Source organism: Echeneis naucrates, chromosome 16 (assembly GCF_900963305.1).
Source record: "Echeneis naucrates chromosome 16, fEcheNa1.1, whole genome shotgun sequence".
Taxonomy (NCBI): Eukaryota; Metazoa; Chordata; class Actinopteri; order Carangiformes; family Echeneidae; genus Echeneis; species Echeneis naucrates.
In genome coordinates, this window is record NC_042526.1 from 21,119,481 (window position 1) to 21,140,219 (window position 20,739).

A 20,739-nucleotide genomic window follows, 5' to 3' on the forward strand; every position below is an offset into this window, starting at 1 on the left:
TTATATATCTGTGGTTCCCAACACTAAGATTTTGTAGTTGTTGTTTTTAGTTAGAATTTAATTTGATTAGAATGCTGCCCCACATAGTGACAAAAACAGGCTCCAGTAAACATTTACACAATTCTATCCAATGAACCACAGAAAAAACAAACCATAGAATTCAACACACGGATAACGCCGTGTAAAACAACACAAAAACCCATGAAGGGCACATAAAAAGGATATGCTGAAGACTGCCATTGGTAGACTGGTTTTCTGGGCCAACTGTCTGGCAGCAGTGTTGAGAGGGGCCCTCTGCAGTTCAGAAAGCGGGCGTTTGGAATAAACAGATTATTTTGCTGGTCGGGAGAGTTCGAAAAAAATGTTTTTCGTGTTGTGAGAATGTTATACCAGGATGAAATGTTGAAGATGAAGATGGATTCAGCTAGTGGACAATAAACCAGAGTTTATCTTTGGTCTTTGCTGATATTAAAGATCCTCAGTTAAGCGCCTGAGTCGGTTTATATGATGGATGGACGGTAGCTCTAGCAGTAGCTCTGAGACCGACGGCGAGTGGCGCTATATCACATTTCCTGATGTTTTCTCCTCCAGTTGTACTTCCGGGTTCTACTGTTTACAGCTGGTAGCATCGTTGGAACCACAGAAAAGGTTCCTGGCTTATGAAAAATCAAATTTTCCGTTCATACATGTTCTCCAAGTGCTAGGATTTACAGACAGTTACGGTAGGATGCACTGTAAGACTGCTTTATTTACAAACAAACATAAACTACTTCTCTGATGCCACAAAACAAACGTTGCAATATCAGTCAGGCTGCTAAAGCTAAGCTAGCCGGGAGAAATTAGCACCCAGTGATATGTAATGTGTCGTAATGTAAACTGTAAAAACTTACTCTAATAGTTAAATTTACTACAATTTTTTTCTCTCTCTTATAACGTTGTGCAAACACAAGAAACCCCGCATTTCTTGTAAAATTGTATATTAAATAGCACTATCATTACATTTAGCAGAAAATATAGGTTTAGTAAGCTAAATCAAATTAAATGACTGTAAATTAAGTTTTGTTAAAATAAATATCGCTGTCCATGACAATATAACAACAACCTGACTGAAAGGTTTCAAGTATGGAAAAGCATGGCAATGCCCAATGCGTTTGGAAATAGGATGGTCACTGCAAGGCAAATACATCAAAATCTACACACACACACACACACACACACACACACACACACACACACACACATATTGGTAATCAATTAATGCCATAAGGGTAGTAATAAAAAATTTTTTCAAACCAATGTTAATTTGAATAAAAATAATAAAAAGCTCCAAAACTGGACTTGAATGAACTAAATAAAACTTGTTTTATGTTGTAAATCTTTACAAGGCAATCGCAGTAGGCCCCCATCATTGGGATCAACTGCAGAAGGTCCAAAAAGCCATGAAGAAGAAAGGTAGACGTTCAAGGTCATATGAAACTTCTCAGCAGACTAGCAGGACACAGATGACAGTAAATGTCATTGAAGAAAAAAGGACATCTGGAAACAGAGGGAGACCTCGAAGGCCTGTTCCAGTCACAAACAAATGTTACCATAGTAACGCTGCCATGGATAATACTGTTGATTTGAACTTTGGTGTGGCAGCTGCTGATGACACACAGAAACATCCAGAGACTAAGTCAAAGTGTTCGGGTGAGTGGCTCAGTGTTGTGCCTAATGTAATGATGGAAAGTTACATAAAAGTCACACCAGTGCATTTGCAATAAAACATCACTTGCTTCCACCTAGAAAGTCCACATCAATGTAGTAGTTAATTTTTGAAGTGGATAATTTTAACAAAGTGCTGCCTAGTGAATTAATAAATAAATTCTGGTAACATAAAATAAAAAAAAATAAAAAAGTTTTGTATACACATGACTTTAAATGCGTAAATTAAGATAAAGAAATTAAAATGAAAGATATTAGCCATTTTGTTCAAGTACCCCAAGCAGGCTTGTTTATTTTTGAAGATCCATCCTTCTTTATGTTAGTGTTTTGTTTAGTTTTTTTGTTTATTTTCTCCACAGGCAGACTTCAAACAGCGATTTGTCGCTTATGCCATGGAAAGTTCTCTCCACGCAGCCTTCGGCATGCCTTTAACAGGCGGTCCCAAGATTCCATCAATATTATAGATAATGAGTCAGATACTGCAGCACAGACACCCCTTTTATTCCACTCAGATTTTCAGAGACTGGTTGGGGTTCAGTTGAACCGTGACCCTCAGTTATCTGAATTTATCTGTAAGAAATGTCACACTAAGTTCTACAAGTGTCACAGCATCCTGATCAGGTTCCTGCAAAGAGTCAACCTCCCACCTGTTTTTAAAGAGAATCTCAAAAGTTGGTGAGTGCAAATCAAATTTCCTTTTTTTTTAAGTCTTGAATTATTTCCAAGAATTTCTAATATCTCTGGAAATTTTACAAATATGAAGAATTATGTCTTTTTCAGGAAGAATGCAAAGTGTCCAGAGTCATCAGTAAATCAAGGTTCAAGAGGTAAATAAAAACAATTCTTTGTTTTTGTTTTATGAATGACAAGTTAATCGACTGTACTACTTTTTTGAAACTTTCTGCTCGTTTCTTTCAGTGCCATCATTCATTACCTCAGATCCCGAGTGCCTCCACAGTCTAGTGTCCTGGGCTCACCACCACGGAGAGGCTTGCCGCTCCTGCCCTGACCTGAAGGAGGTGCTCAGGGACCAGTGCTGGGGCTCTGTCAAAACCGTGTGGGGTTGTGCTGATGGTCACAGATATATCATGGACACTCAGTGTACCACTGCCACTACTCCAAACTATGCAATGAACTTCAGCAGTGGTGCATTGGAGAGTCGTAATGATGATGTAGTGATGTCAGAGGAGGAAGAAGAACTGCAGCAGCAGGAGGAGAAGGACAAAGATGAAGTAAAGCAGCCCAGCGGATTTGGAAAGACCCCAGCAGAAAGTTTAAGTACTCTGGCACAACGCAATCTGCCAGCAGGTGCAGCACAGATTCGGAGCACAGAACTGGCCGACTGGGCCAGCAACAATGAAGGTATTTTGGTTTAACACTATATTCTCAAGCTGCATCTTGCTTTTACAGCTACATTTGGGGTGATATTTATATTGAGTTAAAAAATAAATCAGCAACTAGTTGATTAATCAGACTGTGTCAGTGGCAATCAGACTATTGACAACAGATGATATCATACAAATTTCTCTTCATGTTAAAATACTTCAAATCAAATCAAATCAAATCAGATTTATTTGTATAGCGCCAAATCATAACAAAGTTACATCAAGGCACTTTACATATAGAGCAGGTTGGGTTGGGTTGGGACCGGTTGGGTTGAGAGAGAGAGAGAGAGACAGGCAGGCAGGCATTGGAGGGTGGGGGTGTAGGCAGGAACATGTTGTTGCATGAAGTTCATGGAGTTGAGCTGTAATACAGAATTCATGCTATATGGGACCAGCAGGTGTTGCAGGAACATGGGATAGAGATGAGTCACCACCTGCAGGATGAGGACAGGGAGAGAGAGGAGAGGAACTGGGAGAGACTTCTTTGACTTGACTTGACTTCTGAAACCTGAAAAGTGCCATCAGCACGAGACCCTGTTGATTTACCTGTCACGTTATTGTCACTTTGTCTTTTATTAATTAATATGTGTAAATCTTGGTGTCAGGCCTGCTGGTATGAGTATTTCTGAATTTACTGATCTTTTGGATTTTCACACATAACAGTCTCGAGAGTTTACTTATAATCCTGACTGGTGGTGGTGGTGGTGTAATTGTGCAGATAATGTTTTCTTGACCAATTTTCATCCTTAATACCAATCAATCAGACTGAATGTCTAGTTGACTATTGTTGCTAACCGTGTTCATTTCTTCATTCTATTCTGGAGCATCTGTAACAAACCAAAATTTCCCCTGGGGAATAAAGTATCTCTGATTGCAATTATGACTATGGCAAAATTTCACAATCTTCCAATAGCTACTTCAAGCGGCTTAATGCCCCATGTCACATTTATAAAGGTTAGTGGCCTCCTCAGTCTTTGGACTTCAATCCGGCCGAGAACTTTGGGATGTGGGAGAACAGGAGCTTGACATCATGAATGTGCAGTTGAAAGATACACACAGATGTGATGCAGTCATCTCAAAATGGAGCACGGAGAGTTTCAGAGGCAGGTTTTAATTCCTTGTTACATGGGTACATGGATTCATTCTGTGTGCTGGTTTTTTTTTTTTTTCTGAACAGCCACACAGAATTGGCATCATGTTACTTGATAAGTGTTCTGTGAACATTTTATTCATGCTCCTTGCACTCAAGGTCGTTTGTAGCCGGTTGGGAGCAAGATTGCCCAACTTTATCTGCACTTTAATAGGAACACCTGACTTGACTAACAGTTGAATGCAACAGTCCTGAATACCTGCTTTACCTTTATGAAGGTTCAAACAACTATTTTGTCTCTGGGAGGCAGCCATTCATCTGCAGTTGCAGTTTGTGATATTATCGATTTGTATTGTGTTAAACTGAGAAGTTTTTCTGTTAATTAATTTATTTCAGTTGGAGACAATATGTAATGGTAAACTAGACAGTTTACAGCCCATGTTTTGTTTATAGTTAACGACTAGTACTTTATGCTAAATTGTGTACATATGCATTAAATGAACTATTAATTTCTCTAAGTTATTTATTTCAATCAGATTAGGGTAAATAACAGGAACACCTCTGTCTGAATGTTAAGGCAAACTCAACAACAAATGAAATGCATGATTTAACATAATGCTGATTTTTTTATTCTGCCTTTCTACAAGTTTTCTAGAGACATTTGATCTGCTGAAGTTTTCATGTTCAGTTCAACTGAGCTGGTGCATGGTTATTGACCAATAGAACTGAACTGTTTCCCATATCACCTGTTGGTCAGCAGCCAACTTTTAGAAATACTCTGGTTCCTCTGTACACAACGTGAGACATAGATATGTTGATAACTCTTCATTCTGCAGACACTGACAGAAACTTTAAGATTATTTACCCTCTCAACTGCTGTCTTGTGGCATGTCTGTGTGAATCTTTGACTCTTAATCATTTTTGGCAGGTCAGGAAGAAGCTTTCTCTCCTGCCCTGGCTCAGCTGGAGGACAGCACTGCTGACATTGAGATAACTAACAGGTAAGTCACACAGTTCATCTATTTCATCTGATTGTAGTTTTTCCCTTTTTATAATTGTCAGTGTCTGGGAAAAATCATCAAACTTTCAAGTTGTTTGTACTTCTCAGGTTGAGTCAGTAGTAGTAGCAGTAGTTAGATTAAGATTATTGTCTTTATTCTTTCCACTAAATAAAAGACCTGTGTGTGTGTCCAGGCTCATCTCTGACAATGAGTTTGAGGAGAGTAGAAAAGGAGGGTTATCGGACAACAAGCAGTACTCAGATAAGAGGTCTGTATTCTACAGCATAGATGTATTCACTCTGTGTATTTGCTTCTCCACCATGGGACTTAAATTCCAAGAGTCACATAGCTGCTCTGCCCTTCAAGTCTGGAACGCACTCCCACAAGACATCCGGACTTAGCATCTCAGTTTACCTTCAAATCTCGTCTCAAAGCACACCTTTTCAGATTGGCTTACCCATAATCAAGATGTCATATTTTGTTTGCATTATATTTTTGATTTTTTTTTTTTATTTATGTCAGGTGACCCTGAGAGCCTTGCAAGGCGCCTATATGTACATTTATTTTTATTATTATCATTACTACTCACTGTTCTTACCATTTTTAGAGCTTACAGGGTGACTGTCCCCAGCAAAAGAAGACGAAGTCCAAAGGCCCCAGAGGAACTTAAAATAAAAAAAAAACCTGGACCCAAACCAGGATGGAAAAACAAGTTCAAACCTAAAGGGTGGGTAGCCACATTTGTCCAGTAATTTCTTAAATCAACACATAACATTTCATATTTACTTGTCTTTATTCAGTTGGAAGCAAGAGATCATAATTTGTCAAGTTATTTTTAGTCAACAGCTTTAATGCACTAACAAATTACTGTCTTTATTTTAAGAGAGGAGCTGCCAAATATCTACAAGTGTCCATATCAGGGCTGCACTGCTGTCTATAGAGCTCCTGATGGTTTGAAGGTCAGAGTTCACAGACCCTGACACCATGCCACTCTCATTTCACTTTTCATGTTTATTAACTGATCAATGATGGTGTGTATAAGCAGGGTACTATTTGATATCTTGCCTGTAGCAAGCTATTTAAATTTCCTGTGCCAAAAGAATGATACTATATGCTCTGGAGAACATTTTAAGATGCCTTAGGATTTTGTGTATGTGTCACTGTTTTTTAATTTACCCCAGGATGAGACACTCATTGTCCTTCATACTATTCCAGATTGACCATGGACAGAAATGAACATTTAAATATTTGTCAGTTTCATGCAGCAAACAAGTGGCATAAGTGCTTTCTTATTGTTTACAACTCACATTTGGAATGAAGGATGCCAGATTTTAAAGATTATTAAAATGTAAAGTTATTCATGAATTCAGTAGTATTATAGTCTAATTTCTCCTCTGGTGGATTTTTAGAAGCATATTAAGGAGCATCATGAGGAGGTGAGAGAGCGACCCTGCCCACATCCCGGCTGCAACAAGGTTTTCATGATTGACCGCTACCTGCAGCGACATGTCAAGCTCATTCACACAGGTGAGGGCAACAAGATTTTAGGTTATCAACAATCTTAGTAATATTTGGGTCTTGTTAGCTTGTGGTGAAGCGCGTTCCCCTCTTCTTTCCAGAGGAGAGGAACTACATTTGTGACCAGTGTGGTCAAACCTTCAAACAGAGGAAACACCTTTCAGTCCATCAGATGAGGCATTCAGGAGCCAAACCACTGCAGTAAGCACAGCCACATTGCAACTTCAACAATTATATTTAAACTATGTTGCAAAATGAACGTTAATGAAAAAAAAAATTCACCATTCATTTAAAAAACAATTTAGCTAAGTCAGAAAAGGCTTTTTAGTTTGGTTTAGTTTAAGTGGCAGTCCATCTGTTTTTTTTTTTTATTGCCCCTTCGTTTCACTCTCAAGATACACAATTTGGAGGAATGTACAAAATGAAATGGTTGAAGAGTAGCTTTTTATTTTATTTTTTTTCCCCGTAGGATGAGTCATTTCACTCTGAAGAGAAAAGTAAACTTCTGTGTACACGAGTAAAGTGATTGTTACAAAGAGGTGACGTTTCAAATTTTCTCTTTCCTGAAGGTGTGAAGTGTGTGGCTTCCAATGTCGCCAGCGTGCATCACTAAAATACCACATGACCAAACACAAGGCAGAAGCTGACCTGGAATTTGCATGCCTTATATGTGGAAAGCGCTTTGAGAAGCCCCACAATCTGAATGTACACATGTCCATGGTCCATCCCCTGACTCATGTTGAGGCTCAGAGAGGCAGCAACCAGCAGGAGCATCAGCCATACTCGGACTTACACACCATCACTCTGACCGGGGAGGTAATACAGCAAGACCAGGACCGATGAGGGCACAGAGTCTAGGTCTGCTGCAGGGGTACATAAAACTGTAAAGGAAGCGACTCTGGAAACCTGGACTGCAGTTCCTTTTCTGCATAGTTCCAAAACAGAAGTTCTTTTTGTAGTGGATAGTACCCAGTCTAGTACCAGTTACACAGCAGTCACCTCAAGGTCAGCCACCCATGATTTTCATTCCAAAATGAATCTCCCATTGTCAGGACCCTGTTTGACCAAGTGAAGCACATGTTAAGGCATTAACTACAGCAGTAGCTTCATGTATAACACTGACTGATGATGCAGTGATGCTGGAGAGTGCAGGTGTTAAGAATCTTCATTGTCACAGTAACATAACTTTGTACAATAGACTTGAAACAATTTAAGCATTAATCTTTGAGATTGGACTTCTTAGTGATACCTGTTGTTTCCATGGTAGAGAGCTAATCAAAAGGTACTACTTCACAATAAAAGCTAACCCAAGTTTCCAAAACTAAATGCTTGCACTGTGAAGAGTTCAGAGTTGGGAATGTTGGATTTTAATTCACAGTAACATCTCTGATATGTTCAAAGGCTGTGACCAACTCCTAATGCCATACATACCACTAAATTGTGTGGTGGTGTTTCCTGCCATCCTATGTTCACAGGTCGGTGGTTATAACAATGCAGACTACACCAATAATAATACAAACCTATCTTGAAATAGATCATTAGGTTGTAGATTTACATTGCTTAAGAAAAAATACTAAAGATTAATTGATTTAGTATTATATATTTTTTTAAGAAACAACCACTTTTGGTGCCTCTGTTGTAAAGATTATTTTGCATGATATTCATAGTAGCCCACGTAAACAACTATGTAACCTAAACAGAGTTGTTTACTTAACTCTTATGTGATATTCTTGTTATCCACATACATGTTAAGTCACTTGGAAAGTACTGTGGAGCCTCCACACAGTGCAATTATTTACGTAAAATGATTCACAAAAACATACAGTTCAGTTTGGTTAGGTCAATATTTTTTGTTAAGTTATTACAGTGCTCAGTTTATCTCTGCACTGTAAACGATAAAAAAGGGCTTCAGATGTACATGTGTAAAGTTATGTTCATTATGTACAAAAGATGTAAATAAAAGTAGAATCTTTTGACAAAGTTGAGTGTCAACAGTATTTAATATATGTAAATATTACAGGGGGAAATGTTTCCTTTGTTGATGTAAGAACCACTTTCATTAGTCCACAACCATGAATGTCAAAGATTGTCTCAGTCCAAGGTTGTTCAGAGGAAGTCCATCACAGGGCTGGGGTTTTGAAGATGGAGGTGCACAGAGAGAGCTGCTGCCACTTCTGGGTCCAGGTCTGCACACTGAGACTCCAGCTAGACCAGGAAGCGCATCGGTATAAACCAGGCAGGACAAAGCGATCAATAAGAGACAAAAAAGATTAGATCTTGTCATAGGAAGGTTTTACAAAAAGGGGAAATGTAAGCGTTCATGTGCATTGGTCACCTGTCGAAGGTGACAGGAGGACAGAGCAGCAGGAGATATTTGTGAGATCCATCTCAGAAGAAACTGCTTGGCACATCTCAGAATCTGGGAAGGCTGCTGCTGCTGAAGAAGGCAACAGAGAAGGAGAAAAGAGAGAGAGAGAGAGAGAGAGAGACACAAACACACAGTACTGTGAAAATGAATTAGCCCACCACTAGATTTGTTGTTTTAGAAATGCTATAGTGAAAATATAGTGTTTTTCAGACTCTTTACTAGAATACATCCAGAAAATATGTATGCAGTAATAACAGAAAATTCTAAAAGGATAAAGTAATGACCTGCACTCACACCCAACCTACATCTATCCCTGTCCTAATCACCACCAGACATACTAGCAAATACAACAATCTCAGGCCTGTACACAGACAAAAACCACGCACCATGGATTCATCTGCTAATATACACTGCACATGGCTCTGTTAAATGTCCGGTCTCTATCAAAGAAATAATTTCTCATCAATGACCTGATTGTAGACAGCAACATCCACTGTATGTTTTTAACTGAGACATGGCTCAGCGCAGAACGACCTGCAACACTCATTGAAGCATCCCCACCAAACTACAACTTCATATACTCCACCAGGACAAATAAAAAAGGTGGAGGTACAGCATCCATCCTGTTAGAAAAAATGGATTTTAAAGATCAATCTGAGCGCCATGTTTTTGTTTTCAACAGCCCTCCCATACTATGTATGACTGTGTACAGGCCACCTAAAAGATGTTGCTCGTTTATCTCAGATCTTTCAGAAGTCCTTTCTATTATCCACACAAACTACAAAAAGATTATTATCATAGGTGATTTTAACAAACATGTGGACAATCAATCAGACTCTTATACCATTGATATTTAAATATGCTAAATTGCATGGATTTTAATCAACATAGCAAGGGTTAGGGTTAGCAAGATACTCCACAGCAAATTGTGAGGAAACACTATCTCGCTCCGGAAATGGATGCAAATTTTATCCATCTTTTACAAAAAAACAACCCTCCAGATACTCCATTCTCCTCCTGTGATTTTATTGTTGACAGTTTTAATAGCAAACTTAAGTCCACTCTTATTGCCACATAAAAACTGAAAACTGAAAAGAGTGAAATCTAATCCAATACACCCCTGGAGAAATGACAAAATCAAAAAACTGAAGAGAAAATGTAGAACAGTAGAGAGAAGATGGAGGAAAAACAAACTAACCATCAATCACAAAATATACCATGAACAGCTAACAATTTACAATGGGGCAGTAAAACAATCAAGACAAGCCCACTTCTCAAAGTCTGGTGATAACCAGAACAATCCTAAAATCTTCTTTTCAACAATAGACCATCTAATCAACCCCGTCCTTAACCACTCAAGCTATATTTCTTCCTACTCAAGATGTGAAGGTTTTGCAGCCCATTTTAAAACCAAAATAGACACCATAAGGTCAGCTATACAACACTGTCAAGCCTCTGATTTTAACAACGATGATCTTCTTTTTGCAGGTGGGGAAACACACTGAGCCTATAGACACCGTTTTAAAATGTATTTTAGACATAAAATCGTGGATGACAGCAAACTTTTTTCAGCTCAACCAGGACAAAACAGAGGTACTTGTCATCAGTCCTGAAGCACACAGAGAGAAACTCGAACTTGGTTTTAACACATCTGAGCAGGTTAAAAACCTTTGTGTAATTTTAGACTCAAAACTAAGTTTCAATCCCCATGTCAAAAATATAACCAGACAGGTTTTTATCACCTTAAGAATATTGCCAGAGTACAGCTGTTTTTAGGGACATTAATGCGTGCCTTTATCGCTTGTAGAATTGACTATTGTAATGCTCTCCTCTCTGGAAAAAACCACCACCCCACTACAGCTACTACAGAACTCAGCTGCACAAGTCTTAACGAGGACCAGAGGGAGAGCCCACACTACACCAATTTCAAAGTCTCTGCACTGGCTACCTACCTCCTTCAGGATCGATTTTAAAATCCTTTTAATGGTTTTTAAAGCTCTTAACATCTCTAGCCCAGTTATTTATCCGACTTGCTTTTAACATATGAGCCCTCTAGAACTCTCAGATCTTCAGGCAGCAGCCTTTTAATTATTCCCAAAGTCAATAACAAAACATATGGTGAGGCCTCATTTTATCATTATGGGCCATGCCTATGGAACAGACTGCCTAAAGATGTGAGCAGAGAATATAGACCTTTTTATTTTATTTATTTTTTTTCCACTTTATTTTTTCTAATAATATCCTAAGACACAAGAACTGAACAGCAGACTTCAACATAAAGAAACAGAGCATTCAGGTTGCACGCATAGAAGTATATAAAAAGGTACACAGTTCACATATTTAAAGTTTTGGTTTACAATTTTACACAAAAAGAAAAGAAAAAAATAATAATAATGATAAAGTTATATCTTTCTCTGCATCAAATATTTTTCCCATTTCTCCCAATATTTTTTACATTTCTCTGTAGCAAGCCTGATTGAAAATGTCGGTCTTTCCATTTCGGAAATGTCCGTTATGATTTGTGTCCAGTCTGATTTGATAGGAACACTTCACACAGCCATTTCTGTGTTATGGCTTTCTTTGAAACAGCCAAAAATATTGACAAAAGGTATTTGTCTGATTTTTTTAAGATTTTCAGGTAAATTGCCAAGGTATAGTTTTGTAAAGTCTTGTGGAAGCGCCAGTCCTATGATATTTCTATGATGTTTTGGATTTCTTCTCATATCATTGTCAGTAAGGCATTATTTTAACACAGCTCCAAAAAATATGATAATGTCCCGCTGTGACTTCACCACCGTTTCTCCAACAATGGGCCTTGTCTGGATCTCTATGCTGTTTGCTTTTAAGATATGGTGTTATAAAGAAACATACTATGTTTTTCCATGAAAACTCTCTCCACACACATGAAGATGTAGGCAGTAATATTACATATGCTTGACCAATCCTATTCAGAAACTGATACATCAGCTTATTTCTCCCACGTTTTTTTTAAGCAGGTCTAGACCAAACTCTTTATAAATTTATTTAAAGAGACCCAACAGATTCCCCGATGAGCAAGCAATTGGGGAAAAGTGGCAAGGAAAAACTTCCTTGAATAGGCAGAAACCTCGAGCAGAACCAGGCTCAGGGGGGTCAGCCATCTGCTTTGACCGATTGGGTTGAGAGTGGGAGGGAGTGGGAGGGAGAGAGAGAAAGAGAGAGATAGGCACACGTCGCAGCCTGCAGGCGTGTATATATTTTTGCCATTTGTTTTTTCTGAGCTTTACCTTTGCAGGAGTCTAATAACATCTTGACAAGTCCAATTTCTTCATTATCTGTGGGTTTAATGTTTCTATTGAAATAGTGTCTCAGTGGAAATATCAGAATTGGTCATGTTTTTGCAAATTGCAAGCTTCTAAAAGCTGCGAGAAACTCCTCAAAACCTGTCCATCCAAAAGAGCCCAATAGCCTGTAAGACCTTTTTGTGACCATTGTATAAAACCTTTATCTGTTTTAGAGGGTAAAAACTCTGAATCATAAGCTGGCCATCTCATAAGTTTGGCACTTCTCTCAATACCATGGTCTTTTAATATTTTAAACCAGATTTCAATTGGTACCATTATCCAGGTAGGCAATAATTGTGAATTTAAAAATGTTTTAAGGAGAGGTTGATCACTAAGCATCAACAGAAGAGGAGTGTCAAAATAAGTCTGACCAATTTCTTTCCATTTAGCCTCTCAATTTGGATCGCACCAATATCAACACCTGCAACTGGGCTGCTTTATAATAATTTTCTAAACATGGCAGGGCTAGGCCGCCTTCTTCCTTTCTTAACTTTAATGTTTGAAACTTTATTCGTGGTTTTTGTTTTCCCCATATGAAATTCAAAATCATTCTGTTCCAATCGCAGAATTGCTTGGCAGGTACTTGAATTGTGAGTGCTTGGAATAGATAAAGAATCCTCTGTAACATAAAATTTTACTATTTCGATCCTGTTATACCTGTTCATTGGCAACAAGGACCACCGCTGCATATCAGATTTAATGTCCAAGTTCAATTGGGTGTAATTTTCTTCAAATAACTTTGTTAAATTTTTTGGAGTTTGAATTCCTAAATATTTTATATTAGTATTTTTCCACTTAAATTTAAGCAGAGTGTCTATAGATGGATGGTAATTGAACGAAATAATTGGGTTTTTTCTAAATTTAACTTGTACCCTGAGAGAGTACCAAATTCCTCAAATTCCTGGAGTAAAGACAGAAGGCTGGGAAAACTCACCTTGGGATTTGACATTGTCAGAAAGACGTCGTCTGCATATAAACAAACTTTATGTTCTGTGTTAAAAATAACAATACCTGAGATGTCCTTCTGTTCTCTAATGGCTTGAGCTAGGAGCACTGTGTCAGAAAGGTCCCCATTGATTTTGATTCTGGCAGATGGTGAATCATACAAGGATCTGATACATGTAATTAATTTACTATTAAAACCAAACCTGTTTAAAACTAAATAAAGATATTCCCAACCAACAGAATCAAATGCTTTTTCAGCATCAAGACTAACAGCTATTGATTCTATATTTCTCATTTTGTCGAAGAGCGTGTCTTACGTTATCATGTGTTTGTCTATTATGGACAAAACCAGATTGATCGGTGTCTGATTAACTCAGGAACTATTAATTCAAGTCTTAGCTAGAATTGTTGCAAATATTCGATAGTCAATGTTTAAAACAGATATTGGTCTATATGATCCACATTCAGTTCTTTCTTTACCTGGTTTGTCGATGACTAAAATCACTGCTCTTTTCCAAGATGTTGGTATATTTCCACCTGTTAAGATGTGATTGAAACAATTTAGAAGATGAGGAATGATAGCTTGACGAAATTGTTTGTACCATTCCGCAGGATAACCGTCTTCACCTGCCATTTTGTTTGTTTTCAATTTAGAAATTGTTTTGTTGATTTCTTCTTTAGTTATTTATCGGTTTAGCCTTTCATTTTGTTCCTATTGATGGAAGGTCAAGTGAGGAAAGAAAATTATTTATAGCGTCATGATCTACTGAGTGCGGTTGAGCATATAATTGTGTATAGTATGCTACGAAGGAATTTTTTATATCTTTCAAGTTATAGCTTATCTTGTTGTCATAAGGGTTATTCACCTTGTGGATAAATCTGTCAGCTTGTAATTTACGTATTCTCCAAGCAAAAAGTTTCTTTGCTTTAGGACCATTGTCGTAATAATTCCATTTCATAAATTTGGTTTTCCTTTCAATTTGTTCTTCATATACTTTGTTTAAACTTTGCTTTATTTTTGTATTTTTTATTAATAGGTCATTACTATTATTTTGCATGTGTTTTTGTTTGAGAGACGTTAGTTCTGTGGTCAAATTATCAATCTGCCTCGCCTTTTCTTTTTTCTTAACAGAGGACCACATAATCAATTTACCCCTGATAACAGCCATTAAGGCGTCCCAAGATATGCATGGAGAGATTCCACTTTCATCATTGTGGTCTATATAATTTCTAATTTCTTTTTCAACAAAATCTTTAAATTCACCATTTTTTAAATAGCTCAAATTGAGTCTCCATAATGTTTCCTTACAGTCCTTATCAAGGTGTAAAGTTAAGCATACTGCTGCGTGGTCAGATATGTCTTTCACGCCTATTTCGCAGTCAACAATTCTATGTCTGTCAATCTTTGACATAAAAAAATAATCCAATCTTGAATGTACCTGATGAGAATGCGAAAAAAAAGAAAAAAAAGAAAAAAAGGTGTAACTCTTATTCAATGGACACAGGTTCCTCTAAAGATCTATCATCTCAAGTTCTTTCAGCATTTTTCTAACAAATATTTCTTCTGATATGTTTTTGTTTGTTTTTTTTTTTTATTTTAATGGAAGAATCTAGGGTTGTATTTTGACATACATTCCAATCACCTCTACAAATTGAGACGGCAGATGTTTTGTTTGCAATAAGGTTAAAAATAGTCTTAATTAAGCAACTGTCTTTGCCTGGAGGCCTGTATACATTTAACAGAGATACTTCCTTATGGTCTGTGTGTCCTTTAACCAATACATAGCGTCCCTCTTTGTCACACTGTTGTGATGAAAATTGGAAATTTACTCCGTTTGGCAAAAGAATAGCAACTCCTTTAGAATTACCTTTTGTAGAAGAAGAATAATATAAGTTTTTAAACCCCATTTGCGTATCTTTTCCTGCGCTGCATCTGAAAGATGCGTTTCTTACCAGAAAACGGTGTCATATTTATCACGTTTCATTTTGGCAATAACTTTACTTCTCTTAATGGGGCTGTGTAAACCATTAACATTGAGTGTGATAACCTTGTAATGCTGTTTTGCCATCATCTATACAAAAATACAATGCATATATTTCACTTGATGCTCTGTTAAACACACAAGGGTCTATAGCTTCGTCTGGGCTTTTGTAAATAACGAGTCTGGTTGTGTACCTTGTTTGGAAGCGAAAGCCCTTCTCTTTTAACATTTTTCTGATTGGGTTATGGGCATAAGCATTGGCAGAATTTCGCTGGGGTAATCGTGGTCCTTTGAAGTCGAATACCTTTTTATCCCATGCCGCTCGCCACACCTTCTCCTTCGTTGTGTATTCCAGAAAACACATGACGATGGACCTGGGATTTGCACTTGATGGTGGTTTGGAGCCGAGTGGGAGGTGGCATCGCTGTATGTTAAGGGTTGTATCTGTAAGTGGCAGTTCAGTCTTTAAAATGTTCTCCAAAAACATCTGCATGTTGGTTCCTTCGGCGTCTTCAATTATTCCATGGATTCGGATATTATTCCTCCGGGAGCGGGCCTCCAGCTCTGTTACTCGTGCTTGGAGCTCAGTTTGTCAGCGCAGAGTGTGCTTTAGGGCTTCATCAGCATCAGCATTGAACTCCTCTATTTCAGCCACCCGCTGTTCTGTCGCCGTCACTCTTTGTGTTAGCCCTTTAAAATCTCCAGCAATGCCATCCATGCACTTTTCCATTTCTCCTCTGAAGCCATTTACTTCGGTTTTTAAGGCGAGAATTGTGTCAATCAGCTCCTTTTTAGCGTCTTCTTGAATCGCCCTTAGCTCTGCTATGATGTTAGCTTGCATAGCATCCATGCTTTCGTCTATTGAAGCTAACTCGTTAGCCTAGTTAGTTTTCGATGAAAAAGGATCTTCGTTTTTTGCAGTTCCTTGCTGATTTACCCTCACCCTTCTTCTACTTCTATTGATTTTAATGTGGTTTTTTTTTTTGTTTTTTTTTAAATCAGGCAATGTTAGACCGTCGCTTCCCTGTCATCCCGGAAGTCCTAATATAGACGTTTTTAAAAGCAAGACCTCTCTTTAGCTATATCTTATTATTCTTAATCAATTTTAATCAATTTAATTTTTTCTTTTTTATTTTAACTCTTAACTAACTCCTTATTACTCTATTTTACTGCACTTATCTTTTTTACTTTATTTAGAAAAAACACAAGAAACTTGTGCGACAAAAAATGGACCAGTGTTTCGTCTAGTTAGGCCCACAACACCTCCAGAAGGCTAGACTGTGAACACTGGCATCCCAGAGTCACCCCCTAATGCCAGCCATCACCACTCCTCATACAAAGACAACTATATCAAACAGCACGACAATCACCTACTCTGACCTATCACCAACTGCACCAGTGAAAGCGGGGTAGGGATACAGACCCTGGTTCGGGTAGGGGGGAGAAATAGAAGAGGTGGAGAGAAAAGTAGGGATGGGATACAGACCCTGGTTCGGGTAGGGGGTATGAAAGTATAGAGGGTGCAGGAGGTGGAGGCAATACAAGCTGCATTAGTAGATTCAGCAACTAAACTCACCTAAACAGTCCTATACTCAAACAACACCAACACTCCAACACAGGCCAGCTCACCTGTACTAACCGCATGGTGTCAAAGAGGCACAAACACAAAAGGAACTATCTCAAGCAGAACCACTGTCAACTACTCTAACCTCTCACCAATTGCACCAGTGAAAGCGGGGTGGGGATACAGACCCTGGTTCGGGTATGGGGGAGAAATAGAAGAGGTGGAGATAAAATTAGGGATGGGATACAGACCCTGGTTTGGGTAGGGGGCATGAAAGTATAGAGGGTGCAGGAGGTGGAGGCAATACAAGCTACACTAGCAGATTCAGCAACTAAACTCATCTGAACAATCCTATATTCAAATAAAATCAACACACCAACACAGGCCTAGACTAACCGCATGGTGGCAAAGAGGCTGAAACAGGCCACACCCTCCACTTAAATACACTTCCCCTTCCTGGATTTCTTCCTCTGCTTCTCCCTAGAGTCTGTCTATCTTAAGAGCTCCCCCTGCTGGGCCCCCAGCTACTATTACCTCTTCTAACCCAAATCCACTGACTGGATCTTACTGCCTCATCTGACATTTCCTTCACTATTTTCCTCACCCTCTGTCCGCTTCCTCCTAACTCCTTCAACAAAGCAACAAAAGATCTGGCTACAAACCCTCTACATCCTACTTCTACTGGACAAATCCTAACCTTCCATCCCCGCTGCTCAGCATCCTTACCTAAATCCAAGGCACAGTCAACTCTATGACGCCAACTCTTTCTTATTTATTTTATTTATTTTACTTACTTTTACTTGCTCTAGTGTTTTCCCCCACTGCAAACGACAGAGTGGAAGATTTCCCCAATGCCTCTGATTTCCAATGCTTTAAAATTCTTGTGTGAATGAGCATGTGAATGTGTATTTGTCTTCTACGAATCCTTTGTTCCTTGTTTTCATCTTGTGAAGCACCTTGAGCTGCCACTGACATGAAAAGTGCTATACAAATAAAGTCTGATTGATTGATAAATCGAATGGAACTCTGATTGATATCATTGCTAACATCTGCATTATTCTTCCTACACACACACACACACACACACACACACACACACACACAGGCTCACTCACATGCTCATCTGGGAATTCAATTGCTGGAGTTGTGTCTCCTTCCAGGAACAGCTGCAGTAGATGGATGTAGGCAGTGATGGCAGTAGGAAGGAACCCAGGACATCGTGCGGCTCGGGAGAGCAGCTCAGCACTCTGCTGGAGCAGCAGACTAAAGAGAGAGAGAAAGAGATGCACACACGCACATCAGTGATTTGTATGAGAAAGTACAGCTTTACCTACAGATTGACTGGGAATGATGTGGGCATAATTGATTTCAACTGAATGGAAAGATTGAATTTTTTAAATCTTTCCCTTTTACTGGGAAAGAGAAAGGGAACATATTTTTGGAAAAACTGACCTGTAGAAAGCCCAGGGCATTAGTCGAGTAAACTCATCTGATGTGACCTTAGTAACTGACTGATAAACACCATGCTCTGGAATTGAGAGAAAAGATACCACACACAAAAGAACATAATTTATCATGAGTGACTAGTGAACATTCAACTTAATCAGACAAATCATGACAAGCATATTAAAATAATTTTCACTACAAGCTGAGTGTTGAATGGAGATGTAAAAATGTTGACTGTACCGCTTGGTTTAAAGATGAGTAGCCAATCCGCTGAGTCCACCAGCAAAGACAGAAGGTCTGTGCATAAATCCTTGATGTTTGGATAGATTTTTTCCTAAAGAAAGAAAACACCAACTCCCTTTATCAAATGATATCTTCAAAGGTTTCATTGTGTCATATTGCATTGGTTGATTTCAGCTACAGCTACAATCAATAAGGTACAGAAGCTAAACAAAATCGAAACTTAATAATGGCTAATGGTAATTTACCGTGTGTGTAGCCGTATCTTTTACTTTTTAATTGTGCAACTTGTTATAGTTTGCTGTGCATTGGGGAGGCAGATGGCTGCCCCCCCTGAGCCTGGTTCTGCCCAAGGTTTCTGCCTCTTAAAGGAAGTTTTTCCTTTCTACTATCGCCAAGTGCTTGCTCATTGGGGGATCTGTTGGGTCTCTTTAAAAAATTTTATAAAGAGTTTGGTCTAGACCTGTTCTATATGTAAAGTGCCTTGATGTAATATTGTTATGATTTGCCGCTATATAAATAATTCTGATTTGATTTGATTTTCTCAAATGTATATTTATATTTTTTACATTTTATCTCTCAGTGTAAAACACTGAGTTTCCCTGCAAGGAAAGGTGCTATATAAATATAATTGCCATTGCAATGTTTGTAACTACTGAAGTTTCATAAAACTTAATATGAATCTGCTTTTCTTAGCTTAGCATAAATAAGGGCTCTGTCCAGAAGAAACATCATCTGCCTATTAGAACCTCTATTGCTGCTAAAACCTCAGATTAATATGGATAAATATTCACCTTACTCTTATAAAGAAAGCTAATCATTGCCGAAATCTTAAAAAAAAAGAAATAAAAAAAATAGAGCCACTAGATTGACACAATTAACAAGTACAACAATTAAATTCATCATGTGTAACAAAGAGGATGCTGGAAAAATTAAACAGAAACCTCCTTATTTTATATGTTAGTTTGTATGAAGCTCCAGGTTTAACGAACTCTGTTCCACTACATTTTATGTATACCTGAGGACACAGTAATGTTGACAGATAGTCATTTACACACAGGAAAAGCAGGAAAACCAGCACCTAGAAGAAAAATTAGACAGCAGAAGGTAAATGAATAAACTGTGGGTTGACAGGTTGCCTGATTCTGTTAGCCTCAACACCTCAGGCAAATCTTTCCAGAGTTGAGAGGCCTTCAGCTTTTCGTTGACTCTGGGTCTTCCAGAAGGCTACAGAGGGATGAAGGCTGAACATTGGCTCAAATGGTATGGCTGTTATGTAACTTTAAAAGCAATTCTTAAAAAGACAGGGAGCCATTGGAGGGAAGCAAGAATTTAAGTGATCTGATACCGCCTGTCAAAATCTTTTCACACTCACCTGTTGGTGCTGCAAGTCTGTCTCTGGTTGCAGCATATTAAGAGCCTCACTGAAGCCCTGCTTGTCCCCTGCATGAACTTGCCAGGCACAATGTAGACTTGACCCCAATAGAAGAGCTGAAGCTTGAGGAAATAGTCGTGACGACATGCCATTTCCTAAACTGAACCCAAGGAAATTTAAAAACCAAATCAAGCTTAGCCAACTATTGCATAGACCACCAGAAAACCGACATGGAAAAGGAAACTGGTTAAAATGTGAACATTAAGAGGCAGTCACACTAACAGCACTTGCGCTGACTGAGATAGAATATCTTGGATTACACCAAATCAAACACAATAGCTCCAGAGAGGGAGGTTTTACCTTTGTGCCCAGTGCTGGCAGTCAGTGAGAATCTGCAGCTCTTCTGGTAGAGGTTCTCCATTACACAAACTATGCCATAGTGACGTCAGGCCTGGGGACAAACAGCCCCACCAGTGCTAAAACACACACACAAATAGAGATGGGGTTTTTATGATATCAAATTTGAACACAGGGAAGCCATTGTGATTATAACTAAACATAGGGGCTCTTTTCACCCTTACATTCTTTCAGAATACATCTCTAGACGACTAATGTAGAGAACCAAGAAAATTAAGCTTGATTCATAATTACTAGTAATTCTAGTTAGTTGATTTTCTAAACTGCTGACAGTGCAGAGAAGCAATATAGTTAAACCTATCTATATTGACAATATTTCCACCACTTCATTGGGCCTTTCTTTTTAAAATACAGTTTGTAAATTTGTTAGTGTTGTAATAC

At 38.4% G+C, this 20,739-nt stretch overlaps 2 protein-coding genes across 10 annotated transcripts in view; one reads left to right on the forward strand and one right to left on the reverse strand.

The window, feature by feature from the left end:
* The first annotated feature begins 596 nt into the window (after nt 1–596).
* On the forward strand, nt 597–8,670 carry znf276 (zinc finger protein 276). Of its 4 annotated transcripts, none has more exons than XM_029521975.1 (12): nt 597–722; nt 1,386–1,689; nt 2,064–2,379; nt 2,485–2,531; nt 2,623–3,066; nt 5,108–5,180; nt 5,374–5,448; nt 5,788–5,907; nt 6,064–6,139; nt 6,590–6,707; nt 6,800–6,899; nt 7,268–8,670. In XM_029521975.1, the coding sequence occupies exons 2-12, from the start codon at nt 1,440–1,442 to the stop codon at nt 7,539–7,541; spliced, it is 1,893 nt and encodes a 630-aa protein (XP_029377835.1). In that variant the 5' UTR covers nt 597–722; nt 1,386–1,439; the 3' UTR covers nt 7,542–8,670. The 4 variants fall into 4 exon arrangements, with proteins under 4 accessions (XP_029377835.1, XP_029377838.1, XP_029377836.1 ...); XM_029521976.1 differs by having other exon boundaries at nt 609–734; XM_029521977.1 differs by having other exon boundaries at nt 615–648.
* fanca (FA complementation group A) overlaps nt 7,082–20,739 on the reverse strand; it is a 41,224-nt gene continuing 27,566 nt past the window's right edge. For 4 of the 6 annotated variants that reach the window (XM_029521966.1, XM_029521968.1, XM_029521969.1 and 1 more), the window contains 8 exons: nt 20,302–20,417; nt 19,942–20,101; nt 19,585–19,647; nt 18,567–18,660; nt 18,333–18,408; nt 17,996–18,143; nt 9,034–9,135; nt 7,082–8,903 (listed from right to left, as the gene is read on the reverse strand). In XM_029521966.1, coding sequence (XP_029377826.1) covers nt 8,805–8,903; nt 9,034–9,135; nt 17,996–18,143; nt 18,333–18,408; nt 18,567–18,660; nt 19,585–19,647; nt 19,942–20,101; nt 20,302–20,417 — 858 coding nt within the window. In that variant the 3' untranslated portion in view covers nt 7,082–8,804. Of the gene's footprint in view, nt 8,904–9,033; nt 9,136–17,995; nt 18,144–18,332; nt 18,409–18,566; nt 18,661–19,584; nt 19,648–19,941; nt 20,102–20,301; nt 20,418–20,739 lie in introns of those variants that run through there. The other 2 variants (XM_029521967.1, XR_003841729.1) reach the window with 2 other exon arrangements.

What these genes read in the sequence shown, in the direction of transcription:
- znf276 (XM_029521975.1), top strand. Translation starts at nt 1,440, where the DNA reads ATGAAGAAGAAAGGTAGACGTTCAAGGTCATATGAAACTTCTCAGCAG. An exon ending in GACTAAGTCAAAGTGTTCGG is followed by an intron (nt 1,690 to 2,063) that starts GTGAGTGGCTCA and finishes TTTTCTCCACAG; the next exon opens with GCAGACTTCAAACAGCGATT. An exon ending in AAGCAGTACTCAGATAAGAG is followed by an intron (nt 5,449 to 5,787) that starts GTCTGTATTCTA and finishes TACCATTTTTAG; the next exon opens with AGCTTACAGGGTGACTGTCC.